Source organism: Molothrus ater, chromosome 3 (genome assembly GCF_012460135.2).
Source record: "Molothrus ater isolate BHLD 08-10-18 breed brown headed cowbird chromosome 3, BPBGC_Mater_1.1, whole genome shotgun sequence".
NCBI lineage: Eukaryota > Metazoa > Chordata > Aves > Passeriformes > Icteridae > Molothrus > Molothrus ater.
This window is the reverse complement of record NC_050480.2, coordinates 83,945,510-83,965,346: the sequence shown is the minus strand read 5'-3', so window position 1 is coordinate 83,965,346 and position 19,837 is coordinate 83,945,510. Positions and strand designations below refer to the sequence as shown.

Below are 19,837 nucleotides of genomic sequence, written 5' to 3'. Positions count from 1 at the left end.
GGTCCTATTGGTCTTGAGATAATAGACATGGTCCCTTTGAAGTATGAGTCCAGCCCAACCTGTCTATATTTTTGCTCTCATGGAGACCAGATTTTAGTGGATCAAGATGAACAATCCTAGGTACATACAGATCCAATGAGACAAAGCTGTCTTCTGGCTAGTTTGAGATGGAAAGTGTATAGCTCCCTAATCTAGATAGACATCTAGCAGTACTAAGTCTAAAATGGCCACTGGGTATTGTCACACATCCTTTCATCAGTTTATTCATTCCCAGTCCAGTTCTTCCTTCTTCATCCTCTTCTAGTGATCAACACCTCTACAGAGTCATGGTAACAGGTATTGCTTGTACCAGCTCTGGTAATGAGTTTAATTCATTTTTGAATTTGCAGAAGCTGGCATCATATGCCTATCCAACTAAAGCAAAACAACCTTGACACCAAGGTAAGAGAACTTCCGGATTAACTAGAAGATTAAGAAAGTACGTATTCTTCCTTTATTTTCTGCCCTCTAATTTCCATTTCCATGGAAACTGGGCTGGAAAGTACCAGCAGGCAGCCTGCAGCTGAACATCTGAATGAGAATGCTCATGTTTAACTCAGCAAGCAGACAGCAGGTGAAATCTGCAGGAACTGTCTAAAATCTATAACTACATCTTGAAAGCAAAAGGACAACTTCAGTTTCAGCAATGAGCTTCTACAGAGGATGCTATATCACCCCAGTGAATATTCTTGTGTGGCAGCAGTTGATAATTTGACTTCCTCATTGATTAAAGAGGATATGATAGGAAAAAACATTCTTTATCACATTGGCACAAGGCAAAAATTCATTACAATTAACTTAATACTTGGAAATGTTTAGATGGAATATGCTAGTGAATATGGTAAAGATATTTTTGTAACAGGACTCTGGCTTCTGAACACTATGCTGTAACTCCTTCTGTGAAATGAAACTGGCTGCTGTACAGTTCATACATACACATTGTCAGCCCAGTCATCTGGATGGCTCTTCTTACAAATATCCATTGCATTTCAACAAATATATATATACACACACACATATATAAAAATTAACTAGCAGGCAGCAATGTATTTGCTAGTTATAAAACACATTGGTTTTGAGCACGAATTCACACTACTTGTATTTTAAAAATCTAATAAGGTAACACTGTTGTAGTTAAAGGGAAAAAAAGCTATGTTAACTTCTTTATCCAATTTAGTAAATTTTAGTGCAGGAATTCTATTTAACACCACCTTGGATTTTTCTCCAGGTCAATATTTGCTCTTCAAGCAACAGGAAGAAAAGCAAAGAAGCAAAGGATGAAACATTACTGTCCTGGGCTGCACTTTACCCAGTGAAGAGATTGGTTATTATTAAATTCCTGCTTTTGTATATAAAGCAATTACCACTCTCTCAAGAAGATATTACTCATTCTCTGCAGAAAGCAGAACATCGGTTCCACTTTTTTCAGTGCAATTTTAGGCAATGCAGTGGACAAAAGAGGATGATTATAATGAAGGATTTAACATCTTGCACAAGTTCAATATCAGCACATAAGAGCTGACCTGAAAATGGGTTATGAAGAAACTTGAGACAGCATCAATCTTTTTTCCTTTTTTTTTTTCTAAGAGTGTTGCTCAAAGTTTAAGAGAGCTATTTATCAGAATCAAGTCAGCAAGATAGCTGCAGATGCTTTTTATTGTACCTATGTTCTCCTTCAGGATGAGAGGGAAAATTCAAGATTAAAGCGTCAAAGAATGAATCAGCCCAAGAAGCTGCTAGTGACTATTGATTCATTCCTTCCTTTGGGATCTTCAGTGGGAAAAACGAGCCCAAAATTGCAGTCCACCACATACCAAACTCATGGCTACGATGGAAAAGAATAGTATAGAGGCTGTTTGTGCAATTTCCTCACATGATGGAAAACTAATAATTGTGTATCAAGAGCACAACAGAGACAGACAAAACACACAGCTATCAGCATCTCTGCAGTGCAAGAATGTCCATTTAACAGCTGCAGCAATGTAAAACTCACAGCAAGTGCCTTCTGTTAAGGAGTTCTATTATGTTTTACTTTACCAAGTGTATTTGGGCACACTTTGAGGATCATTTATTGGGCTAAGTCATGATACAGGGAGGCCTGGGATGAACAAAAATCAAATTCCAAATAATTCACTCTTCTGCTCTAAGACTGCTTAAATACAGTATACACAAAAGCATAAGTTTTCAGATATATTTCTTCTTTTTATTTGCATGAAATTTTCTACAGCTGAACAACCCACATGTACTGCCTGAAGAGTTCTATTTCCAGCAAGACTGGAAATAAAAATAAATTTTGAAAATACATACATTTAAATAAAAAACAACCCACATCACGCTACATTGACTTCTCTGTTTCAAATCAGCAGTCCCACTCCTCAATTTTTTGTTTTGTTTAGAAATGCCAAAACATATTGCATTTAATGGCTATCTTCATTTGGAGGGTAGAATCCAAGGGCACTGCTCATACTGCATGAACAGCTCTCTTATCCATTACCATATACAAGTACCTTACTAAGGGAGGGAGGAAGGACAGCTTTAGCATCTGCCTAAGGTTCACAGAAGTAATTCTCCAGAAACAGAAAGGACTTCTGCACTGGCTGAAGATTGCCCAGTAACAGGGGATAGATCATTGTTGGGAAATATTTATGAAGGGAATATGAGCTGACTGTATGTGCACACAGACAGTGGTGTTTGTCCATCAAAAGGGGTGGGTTATTTCACCCAGATGGAGTCTGGAGAGAGGGAGGGTTATAATTCAAGAAAATAAGCAAGCTGCTCCCCACCAGGTCATTAGTAGATTCACGCTGCTTCCCCTTACGATCTTGTTACTAACACATGTACAGAGCATGTAGCTGCTTTTCTTCCAATTAACTTTATAACTGCTAATGCATCCCAGTTGTTGCTGTCTGGTTAGGAGATGGAAAGAAACTGAGCAGGGCCATCAATACAGCTATTACAGTATGGTTATGGCATATAAGATGGAAGTGCAGAATAAAGGTATCTAGTCTAGGATCTTTTGCTTCTTGAGTAATAGAATATGTGACAAAGCTTCTGTATACCAGCTGTCCTGGTTTGAAAAGGAAGTGAGTTTTTGGGATGCTGTGGTCACACCAATGGGTGCTCAGATTTGAATATTGGCACCTGGTGTGGCCACTGAGGACATGGATACCCCTCTGAGAACACGACGGGAGGTTAAAAGCACAGGGGGAAGCTCTGTTGGTTCCGGTGAGGAACGAGGTCAGAGCTCCCCTGCCCGGCTGCTGTGGGCTGGGCGAGGAAGGTATGCTGGGCCTTGGACAGAGCAGGCAGGTGAAGGGGCCTGCAGGATGGAAGGGTGGAGGAGCACTGAGAGACATCAGGCAGCCTCCCCACCAGGAGAGAGAGAGAGAGAGAGCGAGCGTGAGAGCTGGTGCCAGTGCTTGTGCCATCTTGAAATTCGATATCCTGTGCGGGCAGCACGGCTGGCTGAGAAGAAGGGCAGGGTGGTGCAGCGAGAAGGTGCCCGGCCTGGCAGGGAAGCTTAGGAGTTCTGGACAGGCAGAGCCTGAGATTTTAACACTTTTCTTGGATGATGGAAACCTTACAAATGCTGATCCTCCTGGAGCTGAATGAGAAGAGAGATAGAGATGAAAAAGGAGGAAATGGGCTGGTGTAATGCAAGTTTGTGCAAGTGAATGAGGTCTGAAAGAAGTTAAGAAGAACCCTAGGTGGGTGGAGATGGTGGAGTGGCCTTTGGCTGGACTTTTCTTATATAGCTATGGACAGAACCATTTCTCCTGTGACACAGAGACTGCATTTAGGGGGAGGCAATGGCTCGGAGCCAAGGGAGTGCCGTGTTGTTATGTGAAGGAGTGCATAAACAGAGACGACAGATGAGGAGGGGGGTGGTTGGTGCCCTCGATCTTCAGTAGAGGAGAAGATCTCTGTTCTTGAGACCCCCTCAGCCCCAGGGGGTGAATTTGGTGGGGACAGGTGCCCCAAGAGACTGTGCTCTTTTTGGAAGTGGGCAAAGCATCCTTAAAAGGGGAACCCTAGAGGCAGCTCTGGTCCATGTTCAGTGGTGAGAGCACTGTAAATGGAAGGAAGGTGTCATGATGGCAAATGATCTCCAGATGGTGCCACGAGTGACACGGAAACACACGAGGCTTCAACTCTGTTTCCAGGGGAAGCCTATGGCACAAGAGGGACTCCTCTCCCCTTGAGGAACTGAGAATTGATTATCTGAAGGGTGGTGATGGACTAAAAGTTGGTGATCTGAGGGGTGGTAACTGAATTGAGAATCTAAGGTTTTGTCTTACTGTGTTGTGTTGAAATTTGGTGGGGGGAGGAGGAATGTTTTTGGAAGGTTTTCATTCTGAGTTCTGTGTGTGTTTCTTTTTACATATAATTGTAGGTTAATAAAGTTTTTTTCCTTTCTTCCTAAGTTGGAACCTGCTTTGCTCTGTTCCTGGTCACATCTCACAGCAGACACCAGGGAGAATATATTTTCATGGGGGCACTGGCATTGTGCCAGTATCAAACCATGACATTAGCTAGCACAATAACAAGCACACATTGTGCCAGTGCATGCTAGATAAACTTTTAATTAAGTAATGAAAATATCATTAATGGAAAGGCACAAATAAATGAATGCATAAGAATTGAAACATCACTGTTAGCAAAGCTTAATGCAAGCAGCTACCAGCTGTATTCAGTGATTTATTTAGAGAATTCAAAGTCTTTAAATGTTTGAAAATTAATAATTCTTTAACCTTGGAAACACCTAATCTTATTAAATATGTATCTTCTTCCAAAACTTTGTTGTTATGGGATGGCTGAATTTGAAAGTCTTTGCAGGATATATTTTTATAGCTAAGTTATAAACACTGAGAAAAACAGTTCATGGTAGAAGTACTAACACACAATCACCACTGGAAGGAGATCACTGTTCCCCTTGAAGCTATCTTTCCATGCATAGCTCTCTTCTCCAGTTTACAAATACAGAATACCCATACTGACAAAGTGTGGTCACTTCAAACTCCCACACAGTGTAAGGACAATGAGATGTGCAGCTTTCTAGAGTACAGGCAATCAGGGACAAATTGAATCTCAGGCTAATTGCATATATTCCCCAAGAATCAAACTTAGGTCTGAAGGGCAGCCAGACAAAAGGATGGTAACACTGGCCCCATCATTCCCAAGGGTTCATTTCTTTCCCTGGGGTGCAGCTCCAGTGCTGATAGCATGGAAGAGCCTGGTCATGGAGGCACTCTTGAATGAGGAGCCCAAGAATACCAAGCTGCCTTCACTTGAACTGTTGAACAGCTCTAAGTGAAGAAACTGCTACTGCCTCTCTCCCTTTCACCCATCCTACTCCCTACAGCATCTTGTTCTTCCCTAATGGTTTTGTCATCTCATTGTATGGTTCTTCCCCCTTCTTTTCTCCCATCCCTCCATCAAGTCTATTTCTCCCTCTTCTTCTTTATTTATTAGGAACAACACCCAAGCCTGCACATTGCTTTGTTCCTCCAAATGTCAACAGCCTAACATAGACTTACAGCTCACAGCCAGGTAATTTTTCTGTGCTCACTGACTGAGAGCAAAACTGGACAAGATTATGTATGATGCATACATTTGAATGCAAATAGCACATTCCACATTTACACAAATTTACTGAATTTCTTGGTTTTAGTTTGGACTAGTTGATTTTGACCTAAAGTCTGACATGACAAAGGTTCATTTATCTCTATCAGATGCAATTAATCAAACTGTAATTCAGTCATTCTTTTAATCCAGAAAGGAGGTGAAAAATCCCCCATGTCCTGTCTGAACTCTCCTTCTCTCTGCCAAATGTTTAAACACTGTAAATAGGGGAAATGGAGGAAAATGGAACACAGATTTAATTTACTTTGCACCTGCTGGCAACTCCCCACTATATAGTAGGTAAACATAAAAAAAATACTACAGCAGTGACACAGATGCAATAGAACTTGCAGATATTTTCACAGATAAGTGGGCTTATGTGGTACAGCAGCTGTTACATACAAAGCCTGACAGATTTTCTCTTCAAAGAGCTTAGTTCAAAATTTTCAAAACCAAATTTTATATTAGTAAACCCCTCCTTTCTTATGTCCAAATGAAGGCATTATTGCAGATGACTGAGATTTTAGAGAAATGGTTTTCTTGATATTGGTTGTAAAGAACTATTAATTACACCCTCTCCAGATAAATGGTCAGTCTTACCACCCAGCTCCAGGCCATCCCTTCATGTAACTCTGGCTCTGATATCTACATGATACACTTCTATATAAGTTAAGAGTTTGGTTGTCAATGGAATCTGGATCAAGATCCTATATTACAAATAAAAGGAAGAAAATAATTTGCACACAATATCAGCAAAGGAGCACACAGACTGGGCTAAGATCATTACACCAAGCTCAGTTTTAGGAGCTCTTGAAATTGTTATGAAGGCCAAAGTCTGTCTGCAATTTGTTTGCTAATTATAAACTTCCCAATTCTTGCTGGAATGGGTGTGTTATGAACTATCTTACTAGAGTACTCCTATCACATTCACAATCTAAAATGGAAATCAGATTTTAAATTTCATTTGAACATTGGCAGGTAACCACAAATCCCACTACAGTTCAACACAGTTGTCAAGTTCTCTCTGTAATTACCTTTAGTGCAAACTGTACCTTGAAATACAGGTAATAGCAAGCTAAGGAGCAAACTGGTTTATTTTAATGGTACCTACAGGGAGAAAGGGTTATGCAGATTTAAGAGATGCCAGCAATCACATATATTCTATTAAGAAGATACAGAAAAAAAAGCTGTATTTTTCTTCCTACTTCTCTACTTCCCTAAAACTATTCTGTCAAATCATATCCAGAGTTGCATATGCAGTCACTTTCACTCAATTTATAGTATTTTTGAAAGGTTTTTAAAACTTATTTTAAAATAAATTGGTTTTTCGTGTAATAAAAGAATGTAAAATTAAATCATGGCTTTCTTCTCTTCCAATATCATTCTCATCAATTTATTTATTCTTCCACAAACACATTAAGTTTCTTCTACAAAACAATAAAATATTGTTAGCGATACTGCTTCTGACTACTCCGTTAGTCTACTCCTCTACTTTATAACCACAGGGCAAGCAATTATCTGCAGTCAGAGCTACCTGCAATTTAATGCTTAGTACTTTTGTGAATCAACAGGACCAGGCTGCAGACTCCAGTATTAAACCCCTTTTCTTGACAAAGTAGTAAGCTTAGAGTTAAAAACATATAGATCCTTCAGAAATTCATACAAATAACTTTAGAAGCGAGACCTGAGAGCAACCTCTGCAATGGTGCCACCTCCAGCATGTTAACAGAATACATAAAATCTTCACATGAAAGCAGGTAATTTAAACAAAACACCCAAGTTAACATTCCCTATAAGATAATTTCAATGACTATAAATAGCAAACAAGGCCTCTCTATATAATCCAATTTGTGCTTGTGTTTCTCCAAATCATATAACAATATTAACTCATTAAACAAAAAGTTTACCTGTGTTCCTGTCAGGTAAAATACAGCAATGCTTCTGCAGTATGCCAGGCAGAACCTGTGGCAATAAAGAAACAGGTGTTAATGGATACATGTATTTTAACATCATATGAAGAAAAGCCAGAGACTGCTGGAATGATGCATTTACTGCATCTAATCAAGCTTTGTGCTCTCAAACTGAATCCAAACTAACCATCACGTAATGTAAAAGTGAATCCTGTTCATCAGAACTGCAAACAGAGAAGAATCTTGCAAAATTAGCTGCTGACTACCTGCCTGTAAAGTTCATGTCACATTCTCCCATTGATTACAATATCAAAAGTTGATTCAAAGAACCTAAGACCATAATCAAACACGCTCAACTTAGAAAGACAGTATGTTATCAGTCAGTGATGCTGCTGTCCCTGATTTCACACACGTGGCCCTGGGGTTATGCACCCAGCTCATTGTAAACCACTCAAGTCCAAATTTCAAAGCACAGCATTTTGCTCTCCACACAGCCAGTTCCAGTGGACAACAGAAAACTCCAGAAGCTTGAGTAGGAAACTCAAGGGAATAGGGACAGAGAAGACGCACATTTTGTAGTTCACCACGTCCACCATAGTGCAATGCTTCTGGCAGCCAGTGAGAAATGCTGAGGAAGCCAATCACAAACACTGTCAGCAGGTCAGGACTGGGTTATAAGTGACACAGCCTCCCAAAGCATTCACAGAAAGTTAATTCACTTTATAAAGAAACCCATTGCTTTTTATACCTTAGCTCTCTACAGGTGGACCTGATTAGTCCTTTAATTAAAACACCATCACCATTGGCTAATTAAGAAACCACCCTTTGGTAAACAAATCTCCATAACACATTCCACATGTTCACAACAACAGGTGCAGCAAGTTAAGATAAGAATTGTTTCTAATTGTTTTCTCTGATCTCTTGACAGCCTTTCCCAGAACGATGCCTGGCAAAGTTGTCTGTTGCTCTCTGTGACCAGAGAGCTGCTACCACACACCACTGGCCCTTTCCCACAGGCAGGACCTCATCCTTCTTCACAGATTTGCATATTAAATTCACCAATTTTGGTGCAGACAATCAGCTTTGGTACTCTTACTAGTAACAACCTGTACTTAAAGCACCCAATACTTAATTCTAATCTGATCTTAAAATCTAGAATTTGCACCCTGGATAAATGATATGAGCATCAGTAAAACTGTAGCTTAAAGTTTAATGGCTTTTCTTTTGCTTTTTCTGGGAAAAAGCCAATTAAAAATCACGCTCTAAGACAGCTTCTTAACATTTACCCTTGAAGACCAACATGAACCCTTCACAGTCTGAAATATAAAAGAAAAAAACCAGTTAGTTTCTACAGACAGCAGGCCAGCACCACCACTGTCAGGATATCCTGGCCTTCCAACCTCTAAGAAGACCCCAAGCACCACCACAGCTGGCATTGAGTTCTGAAAATCCAGGAGGTACAACATTTCAGGGAATAGAGACATTTCTATTTTTCCCAAAGACTGCTATTGCTGTTTGGCCAGGATTAACAGGTAGGGATGAGTGTGGTCAGAGCCAGACCTGCAGAGCCCTGTGGCAGGGCCGCACATCCCCATCCCTCCCTGTGGGACTTTTCCAACGCTGGCTTTCAGAGCACCAACTCCTCAGCTTGTGTGCGTCCTCCAGCAAAGCAATTTAAAGTCTTAAGAACCTTGCTGCACCATGCTTCCTCCTGAATTCACATATGGAAACAGGGCCATTGCAAAGCACTGCTCTCATTGCCATTATTATTTCACCAGTCAGTCTGTGGCCAGAAAGCCTCCCTGAATAAAGCAATGGGTACAACTGACAGGGATGAGAATGGTCTCCCCATCCAACTCATCTGAATTTCACAGAAGGCACAGCATTTAAATGTAAGCTTTCACAAAAGTAATTCACTTGTTTTGGCATTATTCTGAACCTAAGCTTGTGGATAAAAGGTAAAAAAAATCAGTTTGCTTTACCCTGCTTCATAGGCAGCAGGCAGCTTGTATTTTGGGAAGAATCAATGGCACAAATAACAATTTTCTGAAAACCACACTCACCATTCTACAGTGTGTCTTACATTTTTGAATTTTAAAAAAACCCAATAATTCTTGGAAGTACAATGTCATATGTACAAACTATAGAATTTTCCTTAGGGCCATGGATAGAAATAACAGCAATCTTAAAGGCATCGAAAGCATAAAAATTAGAAGCAGAGAACAAAGAAATCCTAAAATGAGCTGAGACAGTCTTTCAAAGCAGTGTAACACAAAGACTGAATTTTAAAAACATACTGTCTTACTCAGACATAAAGTAACATTTAGTTCCTCTGGAATCTGTCACATTTTCTTCTCCAAATTCACGGACGATGAAGAAGCATTATGAATTTATTATGAGCTCCCAATTAATCAAATTAAGGCTGAAATTAAAAGTAGAGACAGCAAAAAAAAAAAAAAAAAGCAGGTCTGAAGTTGTAAGACAACTCAATGGGGGAAAAAAAAAAGCTCTAGAAAATAGTTTACCCTTCCTCTTCCTGGTAGACTGGATATAGATAAAAGAAAAGACATGTGAAAAAATCACAAAAACATTTATTTGTCCCTTTCCTGCACTCTCTTTAAGCACTAAGTAGGCAAACAGTATGGCAAAGTCTTAAACAATGCTTCCTGCTCCCCAGCCCTTTAACATGTTTACCCTGCACAAAGCCAGTTTCTGGCTGGTAGGAGTTTGATATCAACCTCCCACTTACTTATCTATAGTATACAGATTTTTACACTGTACCCATCTCCATGGTATCCAAGAGCCTTTTCACACTGCTCTCCTCCCACTTTCTCCCTACTTTGTTTCTCTCCCTAGGGAAACTGACAGGAGAATTCCTCAGCAAAACTGTCACCTTTCCCTCTACAAGCCTGTCCTTTCCCCTGCTGCTTTTCTTTCATTCATTTGCATGCTGTAATACCCAGTTTATTGCTTAAAATGCCTAAAATACCTGATCAGTCTCAGAGATCTTTCTCTCATTTTACGGAAGATCCTTAGATTTTTTGTTTCCTTTTGGTTGTTTGAAATTTACCCACATGGGCAATTTGAGGGAGAATCTCTGCCCAAAGCAGACTTGGATTGGTTTCTGCTGTAGAAATCAAAATATGTGAGCAACCAGAGGGATTTACTTGTGGGGAGGGGAAGCAAAAGAGAAACAGGTTGCAATGATATTAACTGATGATTTAACCTTCAGTTGTTTTATGACTCTCAGCTGGGAGTTAAGGCATTGCAATACTAAATTAAAAATGGACTCATAGATGCAGAAACAGAATAAATAATACAGCAGGTGGTATGTCCTTCACATCAAGGTGCTTCCCTAGCAGTAGGCAAATTAACTTTGGTCAGTGGTATACAGCTAGACACTCATATGTAGCAGGAACATAGTCTTTGCTTATGATGCCAAGATGAAAGCATCCTCAAATTCAATGAAAAATACTAATCCTTGTGGTTGGATATTGATTTGGGTGCATTTACATTTGTCTTAATTTTAAGGTTGCTGTGCTTAGAGATATATAAATATACAGCTGTCATAATCAATGTTCAAATTTTAACTTGTAGCTATACATAATATAGGTATTCAGAAAGCTCCTCAGAGCAGCACAGGGTAGCTACATAGCTGGTTTAACTTTAATAAAGATCATATTTTTATAAGTTGACTTGGAAACTTTCCTTCAATTTCTTTAAAATAAGACAGATAAGTCCTTTGAGTGTTCAGTACACAACTTTTTTTTTGTTCTTAGAGTGATATAACTAGGATTTATTCCTAAAAAACAATTGAAGTTTGGAAAGTATTAACTTCAAACCCACTAAAAAATCCCCACTTTACAGAGAAGCAGAAATGTGAAGCAAAATAATTCTCATGTGCAAAAAAGCCTCTGTGAAATGGATATCTACTCACTTAAAAGGATCTGCTGCACAAAGATGATCAGGCCTCTCTTTGGTACTGAATGGTAAAATGTTTTGCTTTCTACTCCACTAATGATTGGACTGCTAAAATAGCCATAGAAAAATGAGCTGTATACTATTTTTCCTTCTCAATTTACATTTTTTTCTGCTAAAAATTGAGTCAACTGAAAATGAATGTTTCACAGGTCCAAATTTGCAGAACACCCAACTCAGGAGTTCGAGTGCTTGATAAGTGAAATTTAAGGCAGAACTTAACAATGATTTATACTGTGATTTGTAACTTGCCAGAAGGAAAGAAGCTCAACTTGAATTTCCAAGATGAGACAATATTTTTCTGCTTTTTACATCCTAGAAATCCAATGAATTCAAAGACTAGAAAATCAGAACATACCCTTTTAGGCATGCCAGCCACACAGGTCCTGTTTGTGGCCCTTGTGGTCATGTTCAGCCATTTCCAAGGATTGCCTCTGGCAGAGCCCCCCATGCTCCAAACCTCCCTCCCCACAAAACTATTATGATTAGCTTGTCAGGCATTTTGATTGCAAGAATAGGATAACATCAAAAAAGAAAATGTGTCAAAAACATACTGGGGAAATCCACATCAATTTATAAAATTTCAGAGAAAGGAGCTTCCAGAAATTGAGATTTACTCATACACTGATGGTTGCAAAGAAATGGTCCATGGGCAGAGTCAGCCACCAAGTGTGCCCTGCATCTTCTATGGAAGCAGTACAGTACTGGAGACAATTCAGGTTAGATATTTGGGTGTGATCCAGTGAGTTCCTATCTATTTTGTCTTTCAAATCTTGTGTCTCTTCTTTGGAAAAGAGAGACACCTCCTAGACCTTGCTATCTGCAGTGCTCTGTGCTAAGCACTGCTGCCTTCCTACCATCCACACAAACCTCATGGAATTAATTTTTTCTGTTTTCATTCAAAGGATCATATCCATTCTATCTCTGTATTTGGTTTTCCTTATATTTGTCTCAGGGCTTTTTAGGAAATTTTTTAGGAAAAAATTATTTGTCAGCTACTTCAGAGCAGTTTTGGAATAATGTTTGTAATAGATCTTAAATCACTGGAAATTCTGTGCTCATGCTTCTCTGAATGTCTCTTGTTGCCTTCTGCCATTAAAGGGGTATACTATATTTTTGTTTTAATTTGTATTATTGTTTCCATTTATTTTTGGCTTCATACCTGAGGATTTTAGATGTCATTGTCCCATTAGCACTGTTGGAGGAGAAGGAACCTCTCTGGAAGTTATTCACTGGTGCTTCTTAAGCAGAAAAGAAGCATTTGGGATTTGGCTTCTTACAGCAGCAACTTATCTGTCAGGTCTGTAAAGGTATCTGACTCAAGACAGGGTGTTACAAGTAGGCAAGGTTTCCTGTTCACAAGCTGTTGGGTGATACAAGCCACCATAAATCAAAGGCTTATCATTACAGTGTAACCATAATTCTTTCAGAGCAGACAGGCTCATGCAGGATAAGGGGAAACAGTTTTAAACTAAAAGTGGAGACATTTATAGTAGGAAGAAATTCTTTACTCAGAGGGTAATGAGGCACTGGAACAGGTTGCCCAGAGAAGTTGTGGATGCCCTTTCCCTGAAAGTGTGCAAGGTCAGGGATGGGACTGTGACCACCAGCCTACTCTAGTGGAAGATGCCCCTGCCTATGGCATGGAGGTTGGAACTAGATGATCTTTAAGATCCCTTCTAACCCAAGTTTTCTATAATTCTCTGATGATTCTATGCAACCAGGTGGTGAAGTGCTGTATCAAGGCTGCTTGCCTTCAGATTTCTAACAATATGCAGTTGGTTCAACATACCAAAGCCAAATCTGAACTTCATAGCACTCCCACAAGCATAATTATATTTGGTTGAGCTTTTTAAGGGGTATCTAGGGAGTCCATCAACAAATACCAGTTATCATTTCCATTCCTGTAAGAACTCAGAAGATAACTTCATTACTAGTGTGCCTCTTCTGTGTCTCAGTTGAAGCTGATATTGATAGAGCCTACACCATCAGCAACGGTTCCAAGTTACTCCTAAAATCAGTCCATGAAATATCCAGCTCTGGCAGAAGAGAGCATCAGGACCAGTGGCACCTGCCTTCCCAAGGCTTCCTCCAAAACCATACGTGTTCTCTGTCAGAGCAACACAGACCCCACTTGCAATGGCAAAGCTGGCCCAAGTAGAACACATTAAGATTTGATTTTTTTTCCTCTGTCAGGTACTGCTGGAAGTAGTAGAGATTTTTGCAAGACCTTTCAATTGTTGCCTGTGAGCTGTCAGTTCTTCTGCCCTCCCAAGGAAACAACCTTTCCCCTTAGCTCCTGATGAGACGTGCCCTGCTGCAAAGGCACTCTGTGCCAAAATGTCTCCCAGCCACGGCAGTGCGAGTGAGAAGCCAGGCTTGTCAGTTCATTGCATTGTATTCTGATGAGATAGCCCAGACTTGTCCAATTATGTTTCTTCAAGATTTTACTAGATTGCTATTGCCCAATGTCCATTTTCTCATATACACTGATGAACATCCAATATCCAATTTCACATATTCACTGATGTTTTAATTCCTTTTTCCAAAAGCTAATTTAGTGTCCATACAGAGCTTGCTAATGATTTGTCTGGTTTGTGGGGTTTTTAGCAAAAGTATTTTCCTTTATCATCCTCTGCCTTAGCCACCATTCCCAATTCGTTATCAAGAACATAAATAAAACATGATAATTTTGTGGAAAGGCAAACTTACAATGAAAATAAATAAATCATGTTTGCCATGTATCAAGCACTTTGGCATTGTATCAATGTATTTATCATTGCACACCTTATCACATTTAAATATGTATATTGTGTCCTTTTAATTTCAAATAAAAGGAAATGTTAAAGAGGATGAATTTCAAAAATATTCTGAAAATATTACAATATCCATATTAATACGTGTTCTTTTGGATTGTTTTACATCTCAAAAAATGAAATTTCTCTACAATTTCTCTAATTAAAGGAAGTAATGACAGCAACAATAGAAGGAACATTTCCTTAGCAGAGTTTTCAACAAAAGGTGACAGACATTTAAGTAATGAGAAAATCATTGATTGCATTATCTACTTTTTATATCTCAATCAAAACTAAGAGAAAATAACTCCAGAAGAGAGAGTATAGTGCTACAATGACCCCAGATAACATAGCTGATCTTGCACTGCCATTGGCTTTATTACTCCTTCTATCCAGTTACCATGACAAGTTAAACTGAAACACAGGCTTGATAATTTTTTGATGACCCAGGAAAGAAAAGATGATAACCATTATGATACTTTTCAGAGTAATGTTAGCATGAATCTGCATTAGAATGAACTAATTATAACTGCCCTACAATTAATAAATACTTATAAATATGAATCTTTTAGAAGTTATCATCTGAAGTGTAATCCACATTGCTTTCATAATATAATATACCAACTAAATAAAATAACTAGCCAAGCCTGAGCAAAAGAACCCTATGTAGACTGCAATTAGCTCTGAGGTGATTCAAAATAGTACCTTAAAGCAGTCTTTTCATACTTAATGCTTACTTAATGGTAGAAAAATATGTAGTGGCGCTGCAACAGCCACAAACCCTATTTATTTCCAACTTCCTTTTCAGTATTTAGACACTTAGAGAACAATACATCAGCAAGAGCAAAAAACTCTTTTAAATCTTTCATTTGTCAGAAGTTTACACTCTTGACAGACAGAACAAGACTTTGCTGCAGTGATACATATACTTCTGACCTCTGGGTCCAATTACTGTAATTGGCAGCACTTACAAGAGATTCCACAAATTATTTAAGATGCCTAAGACTAAACACAGCATGGTAAATACAGGTTCACTTGGAACTCTCCACTTTGTTGTTCAAATAATTGCACAATTACACCATTGTCCAAAACTATGCCTTCAAAAATCTGGAACAAGGAATGTCAAAGTTCTCTGAAGCAGATGATGCTCTCAAAGTGCTCTGAAGCTGAGAGATGATGATGTGGTCCTTCCCAGACTAATTTTGCTGTGAGGAAGAGGACAAGACTTTTCAGTTGATGTTTTAATTCCCTTTTCCAAAAGTAAATTAATAGGAGGATAAACCTCAGGATAAAAGCAATTGCATTTTCAACTTTCTTTCAGGTGAAGCATTCCTAAGTATCTCATCCTCTGATTGACAGCAGGCTGACCATGATCCAGCAGCATGCCCACATGGCCAAGAGGGCCAATGGCATCCTGGCCTGTATCAGGAATAGTGTGGCCAGCAGGACTGACCATTCTTCCCCTGTTCTTGGCACTGGTGAGGCCAAACCTTTAGTGCTGTGTTCAGTTCTGGTCCCCCCAGTTTAGGAAGCATTTTGGGGTGCTGAAGTGAGTCCAGAGAAGGCAGCAAGGCTGGTGAAAAGTCTGGAGCACAAGTCCTCTGAGGGTTGGCTGAGGGAGCTGGGGTTGTTTAGCCTGGAGAAGAGGAGGCTCAGGGGAGACCTTATCACTCTCTACAGCTGCCTGAAAGGAGGTTGCAGCCAGGTGGGGGTTGGTCTCTTCCTCCAGAGAACAAGTGACAGGACAAGAGTCTTAAGTTGCATCAAGGGAAGTTTAGGTTGGAAATTAGGAAGAAGTTCTTCTCAGAAAGGGTGATTTGGCATTGGAATGCCAGGGAAGTGGTGGAATCACAGTCCCTGGAGGTGTTTAAGACTGGATGTGGCACTCTGTGCCATGGTCTGGTTGACAAGGTGGTGTTAGGTCATGGGTTGGCTCAGTGATCTCAAAGGTCTTTTCCTGTGATTTGATCCTGTGATTCTGTGATCAGGTATACAGTCATTGTACACATTAGCAACCAAAATAAACAAATTCACTTTCCTGAGATTGTACCTGAGAAACAAGTCTTGGTGTAAAATAGAAATCATGAACATTTCTTCTATCTCTTACCACCATGAGCAGCACTGACATCTCCTACCTAATGGCAGTAGCCTAGATGCAAGACCTCCTGTCTCTGGCATGATAGGAACATGGGGATCATGGGCACAGAAGTAACTGTGGCAGATCACTTAGAGTCCAATGGTCAGTCACAACTTTCCACAGAGACACTGCAGAAGTAAAAACCCAAGCTCCATCTTGTGCTGAAGAAGGAATAGCCAGACCAGCTATCTGAGGAGTTTGCTGCTTGCCTGGAGCCCAAGTCCTGTGTGTCCTACAGCCCTTGCAGAGGCTCAGCCAGCCCCTGCATTACACCCCTGACCTGCACATCCAGGGGGATCAAGGAGGGGAACACTTCAGTTAATTGGATATAGCAAATACATGAGGCTAGATAGAATCCAAGGGGTACAAGGGTGATGACTGTGAGTTCTCTCTCTGTCTTGGAAAGTGATCATCTTCTCAGGGCAAGAGGTAGGGGGATCCTGAGAAAGAGAAGAGAAGGCTAAAGACATGCTAGAGACTTTTTTCTTGTGGAATCTTCATCCTTGAAGATTTTCAAAACTCAGATGACAAAGTCCTGAGAAACCTGCTCTAACTTTGAAAGTAGCCTGCACTGAGAAGAGGCTTGGACTTGATAATCTCTAGAAGTCACTTCTGACCTAAGTTATTCCACAATTTTAATAAATTAGATTTAATGTACTGATACAGTCAAATATCACAGTAAAATATAAGATTAAAATGCATCAGCTCCTCTATCCTCCTTCAAATATAGTTTTAATTGACATATGCAATTTCTGTTTGTACTAATGAATCTTAAATTTGAATAGTGAGTACATTTACATCCATCTGCAAAACCCAAAAGCTGTATAGAATCATAGTAGCTTTAGAAGGCAGCTAAAGACAGGTATTTCCTCAGAAGTTACTAGTCACCCCAGGGCTATAATTGTTTAATTTGTGAGAGTAATGTGTGGAGAATTATTTGGCCCAGGAAGTTGCTTATGAAATCTTAGCTGAACTGCAATGATTTATCTTTAAGCATCTGCATTGGCTGTGACCGAGGTAAAGTTCACAGCCCTCACAGTGCTGGGATTTGCATTGGCAGCTGGATGGGTGTTGATGACACACCAGTGTTTTGGCTACTGCCAAGCAGTGCCGTCCCTCTGACATCCCTTCCCTCATCAAAGTGATGGGAGTGGGCAAGATCCTGGCAGGAGACCAGGCCAGCTGACCCAAATTAGCCAAAGGGATATTCCATACCAGATGGTGCCAGCTCAGATATAAAAGCTAAGGGAGAGAGGATGAGGGGGAGCATTTGTGATTCTTCAGAGTTTGCCTCCTAGAGGAACCATTACACATGCTAAAGTCCTGCTTCCCAGGAAGTGTCCAAACATCACTCACTGATGGGAAGTAGAGACTGACCTTTCCCTTTGCTTATGTGCATACAGACTCTTCCTTCCTTCCTTCCTTCCTTCCTTCCTTCCTTCCTTCCTTCCTTCCTTCCTTCCTTCCTTCCTTCCTTCCTTCCTTCCTTCCTTCCTTCCTTCCTTCCTTCCTTCCTTCCTTCCTTCCTTCCTTCCTTCCTTCCTTCCTTCCTTCCGCCACTTCCTTCCGCCACTTCCTTCCGCCACTTCCTTCCTTCCTTCCGCCACTTCCTTCCTTCCTTCTTTCCTTCCTTCCTTCCTTCCTTCCTTCCTTCCTTCCTTCCTTCCTTCCTTCCTTCCTTCCTTCCTTCCTTCCTTCCTTCCTTCCTTCCTTCCTTCCTTCCTTCCTTCCTTCCTTCCTTCCTTCCTTCCGCCACTTCCTTCCTTCCGCCACTTCCTTCCTTCCGCCACTTCCTTCCTTCCGCCACTTCCTTCCACCACTTCCTTCCGCCACTTCCACCACTTCCTTCCGCCACTTCTCCCCCCCCCCCCCCCCCCCCCCCCATGGCTGTTCTCCATCTTAGTCTCTCCCCTGTCCCACTGGGAAAGGGAATGATGGAACAATTAGTGGGCATCTGGCACCCAGCCAAAGTCAACCCACTACATCAGCATCTGGTGGGATTTTGAGCAAATACAAATTCTAGAGCTTGTTATACAAATACTGGAGCAGAACAAACAACTTCATTTTCACTCTCTAAAATACAAAACAAAGTAACAATAGCCTCTTTTCTTCCCCCTGCCCTAGTCTATTAAGGTACAAAGCATGTATGGGCAGGCCTTGCAATGCCTAGACTGCAAAGTCTCCTGTTTGGAGAGGATGGTACTACAGTGGTAGGAATAACCCCTCTGGGCAAAGGACACCTCAGTGTTACTCATCACTGCCATACCCTGGGGCTACACACCAAAAAGGTGCAGGTAAAGATTGGTATAGAGCAAGGCTACAGGAAATCACAGCAAATACTTTTAGGTTGGAGAATTTTAAGCCCTTCAGCAGATAGGTCCTGGCTACCTCCCCACACTTGTAACTCATCTGACAGACTGACAGCGCACACACATGCTATGCACTGCAGATAGCACTGCTACTGTCCCTGACAGTTTTCTCTTTTATTTCTCCTGAGTAGAAGTCATAGTTCTCCTTATGGGACATTTTGGATCCTACATGCCTCCCTGCTCTTTCCAGAGGGCTGAATCCCTGCCAGGCAGAGCTGAGCTGGGCTGCAATAGCCTGCAGCACACCCACATGGTGGAAAAAAACTCCTTCTCTCTCAGGAAGGGTCTCCAGTGAGCACACCAAAACCAGAGCTGGAGAAGTGGAGTTGCCTCACCATCAGGGAGAGGGTTGCACCTGGCGGCACCAACCTTCACCATGCCCCTGGTACCTCTCAGGGCAGCATGTGATTCCTCAAAGGTTTTGTTAGAGATGTGGGATGTTTCCTTGCTTCCATCTCACCCACATAACATCAACAAACCCAGCCACTAAAACCCTCTCAGGTTTTAGTCTGGGAGATTATTGGGAAATATGTTTTTACTGTGGCTTGTTGCAAGACATCTTTTTAATGCACAATGACAAAAAATTATGTGATTCAAATGCACAGATTATTGAGATAATAATAATACATATAAGGCAAATGCCAGGGAATACCAGGTGGTATTTCTCCTTGCTGTTCTGGAATTTTACTTAGGATTTATGTGTGAAGCATGTGGATTTTAAATATTTTGATGCCTATGCTTGCATTGCAGAAGCAAATCTATTAAACATGTAAAACAGAGTAATAGTCCTTCCATGTATCTTTGTTACAAAGATACTAATTGTCATTAAAAATTAAAGTTTTTTGTTTTGTGCTAGGACTTGGCAACAATGGACTGCTTTATTCTACTGTGTAGGAGTCATATAGATACAAAGACATTCAGCTCAAAATTATGAACAAGATAAAAGAGGATGTTTTAAGTGTAAAAGCTACCACAACAAAAATAAGA

The 19,837-nt window shown here is 40.4% G+C and overlaps 1 protein-coding gene across 6 annotated transcripts in view; it reads right to left on the bottom strand.

Moving 5' to 3' along the window:
• The window catches only part of DLGAP2 (DLG associated protein 2), a 455,914-nt gene that overhangs the window by 368,842 nt on the left and 67,235 nt on the right, over positions 1 to 19,837 (bottom strand). For 5 of the 6 annotated variants that reach the window (XM_036380773.2, XM_054514363.1, XM_036380774.2 and 2 more), the window contains exon 2: positions 7,569 to 7,623. In XM_036380773.2, the coding sequence (XP_036236666.1) occupies positions 7,569 to 7,623 (55 nt within the window). Of the gene's footprint in view, positions 1 to 7,568; positions 7,624 to 19,837 lie in introns of those variants that run through there. The other variant, XM_054514364.1, reaches the window with a different exon arrangement.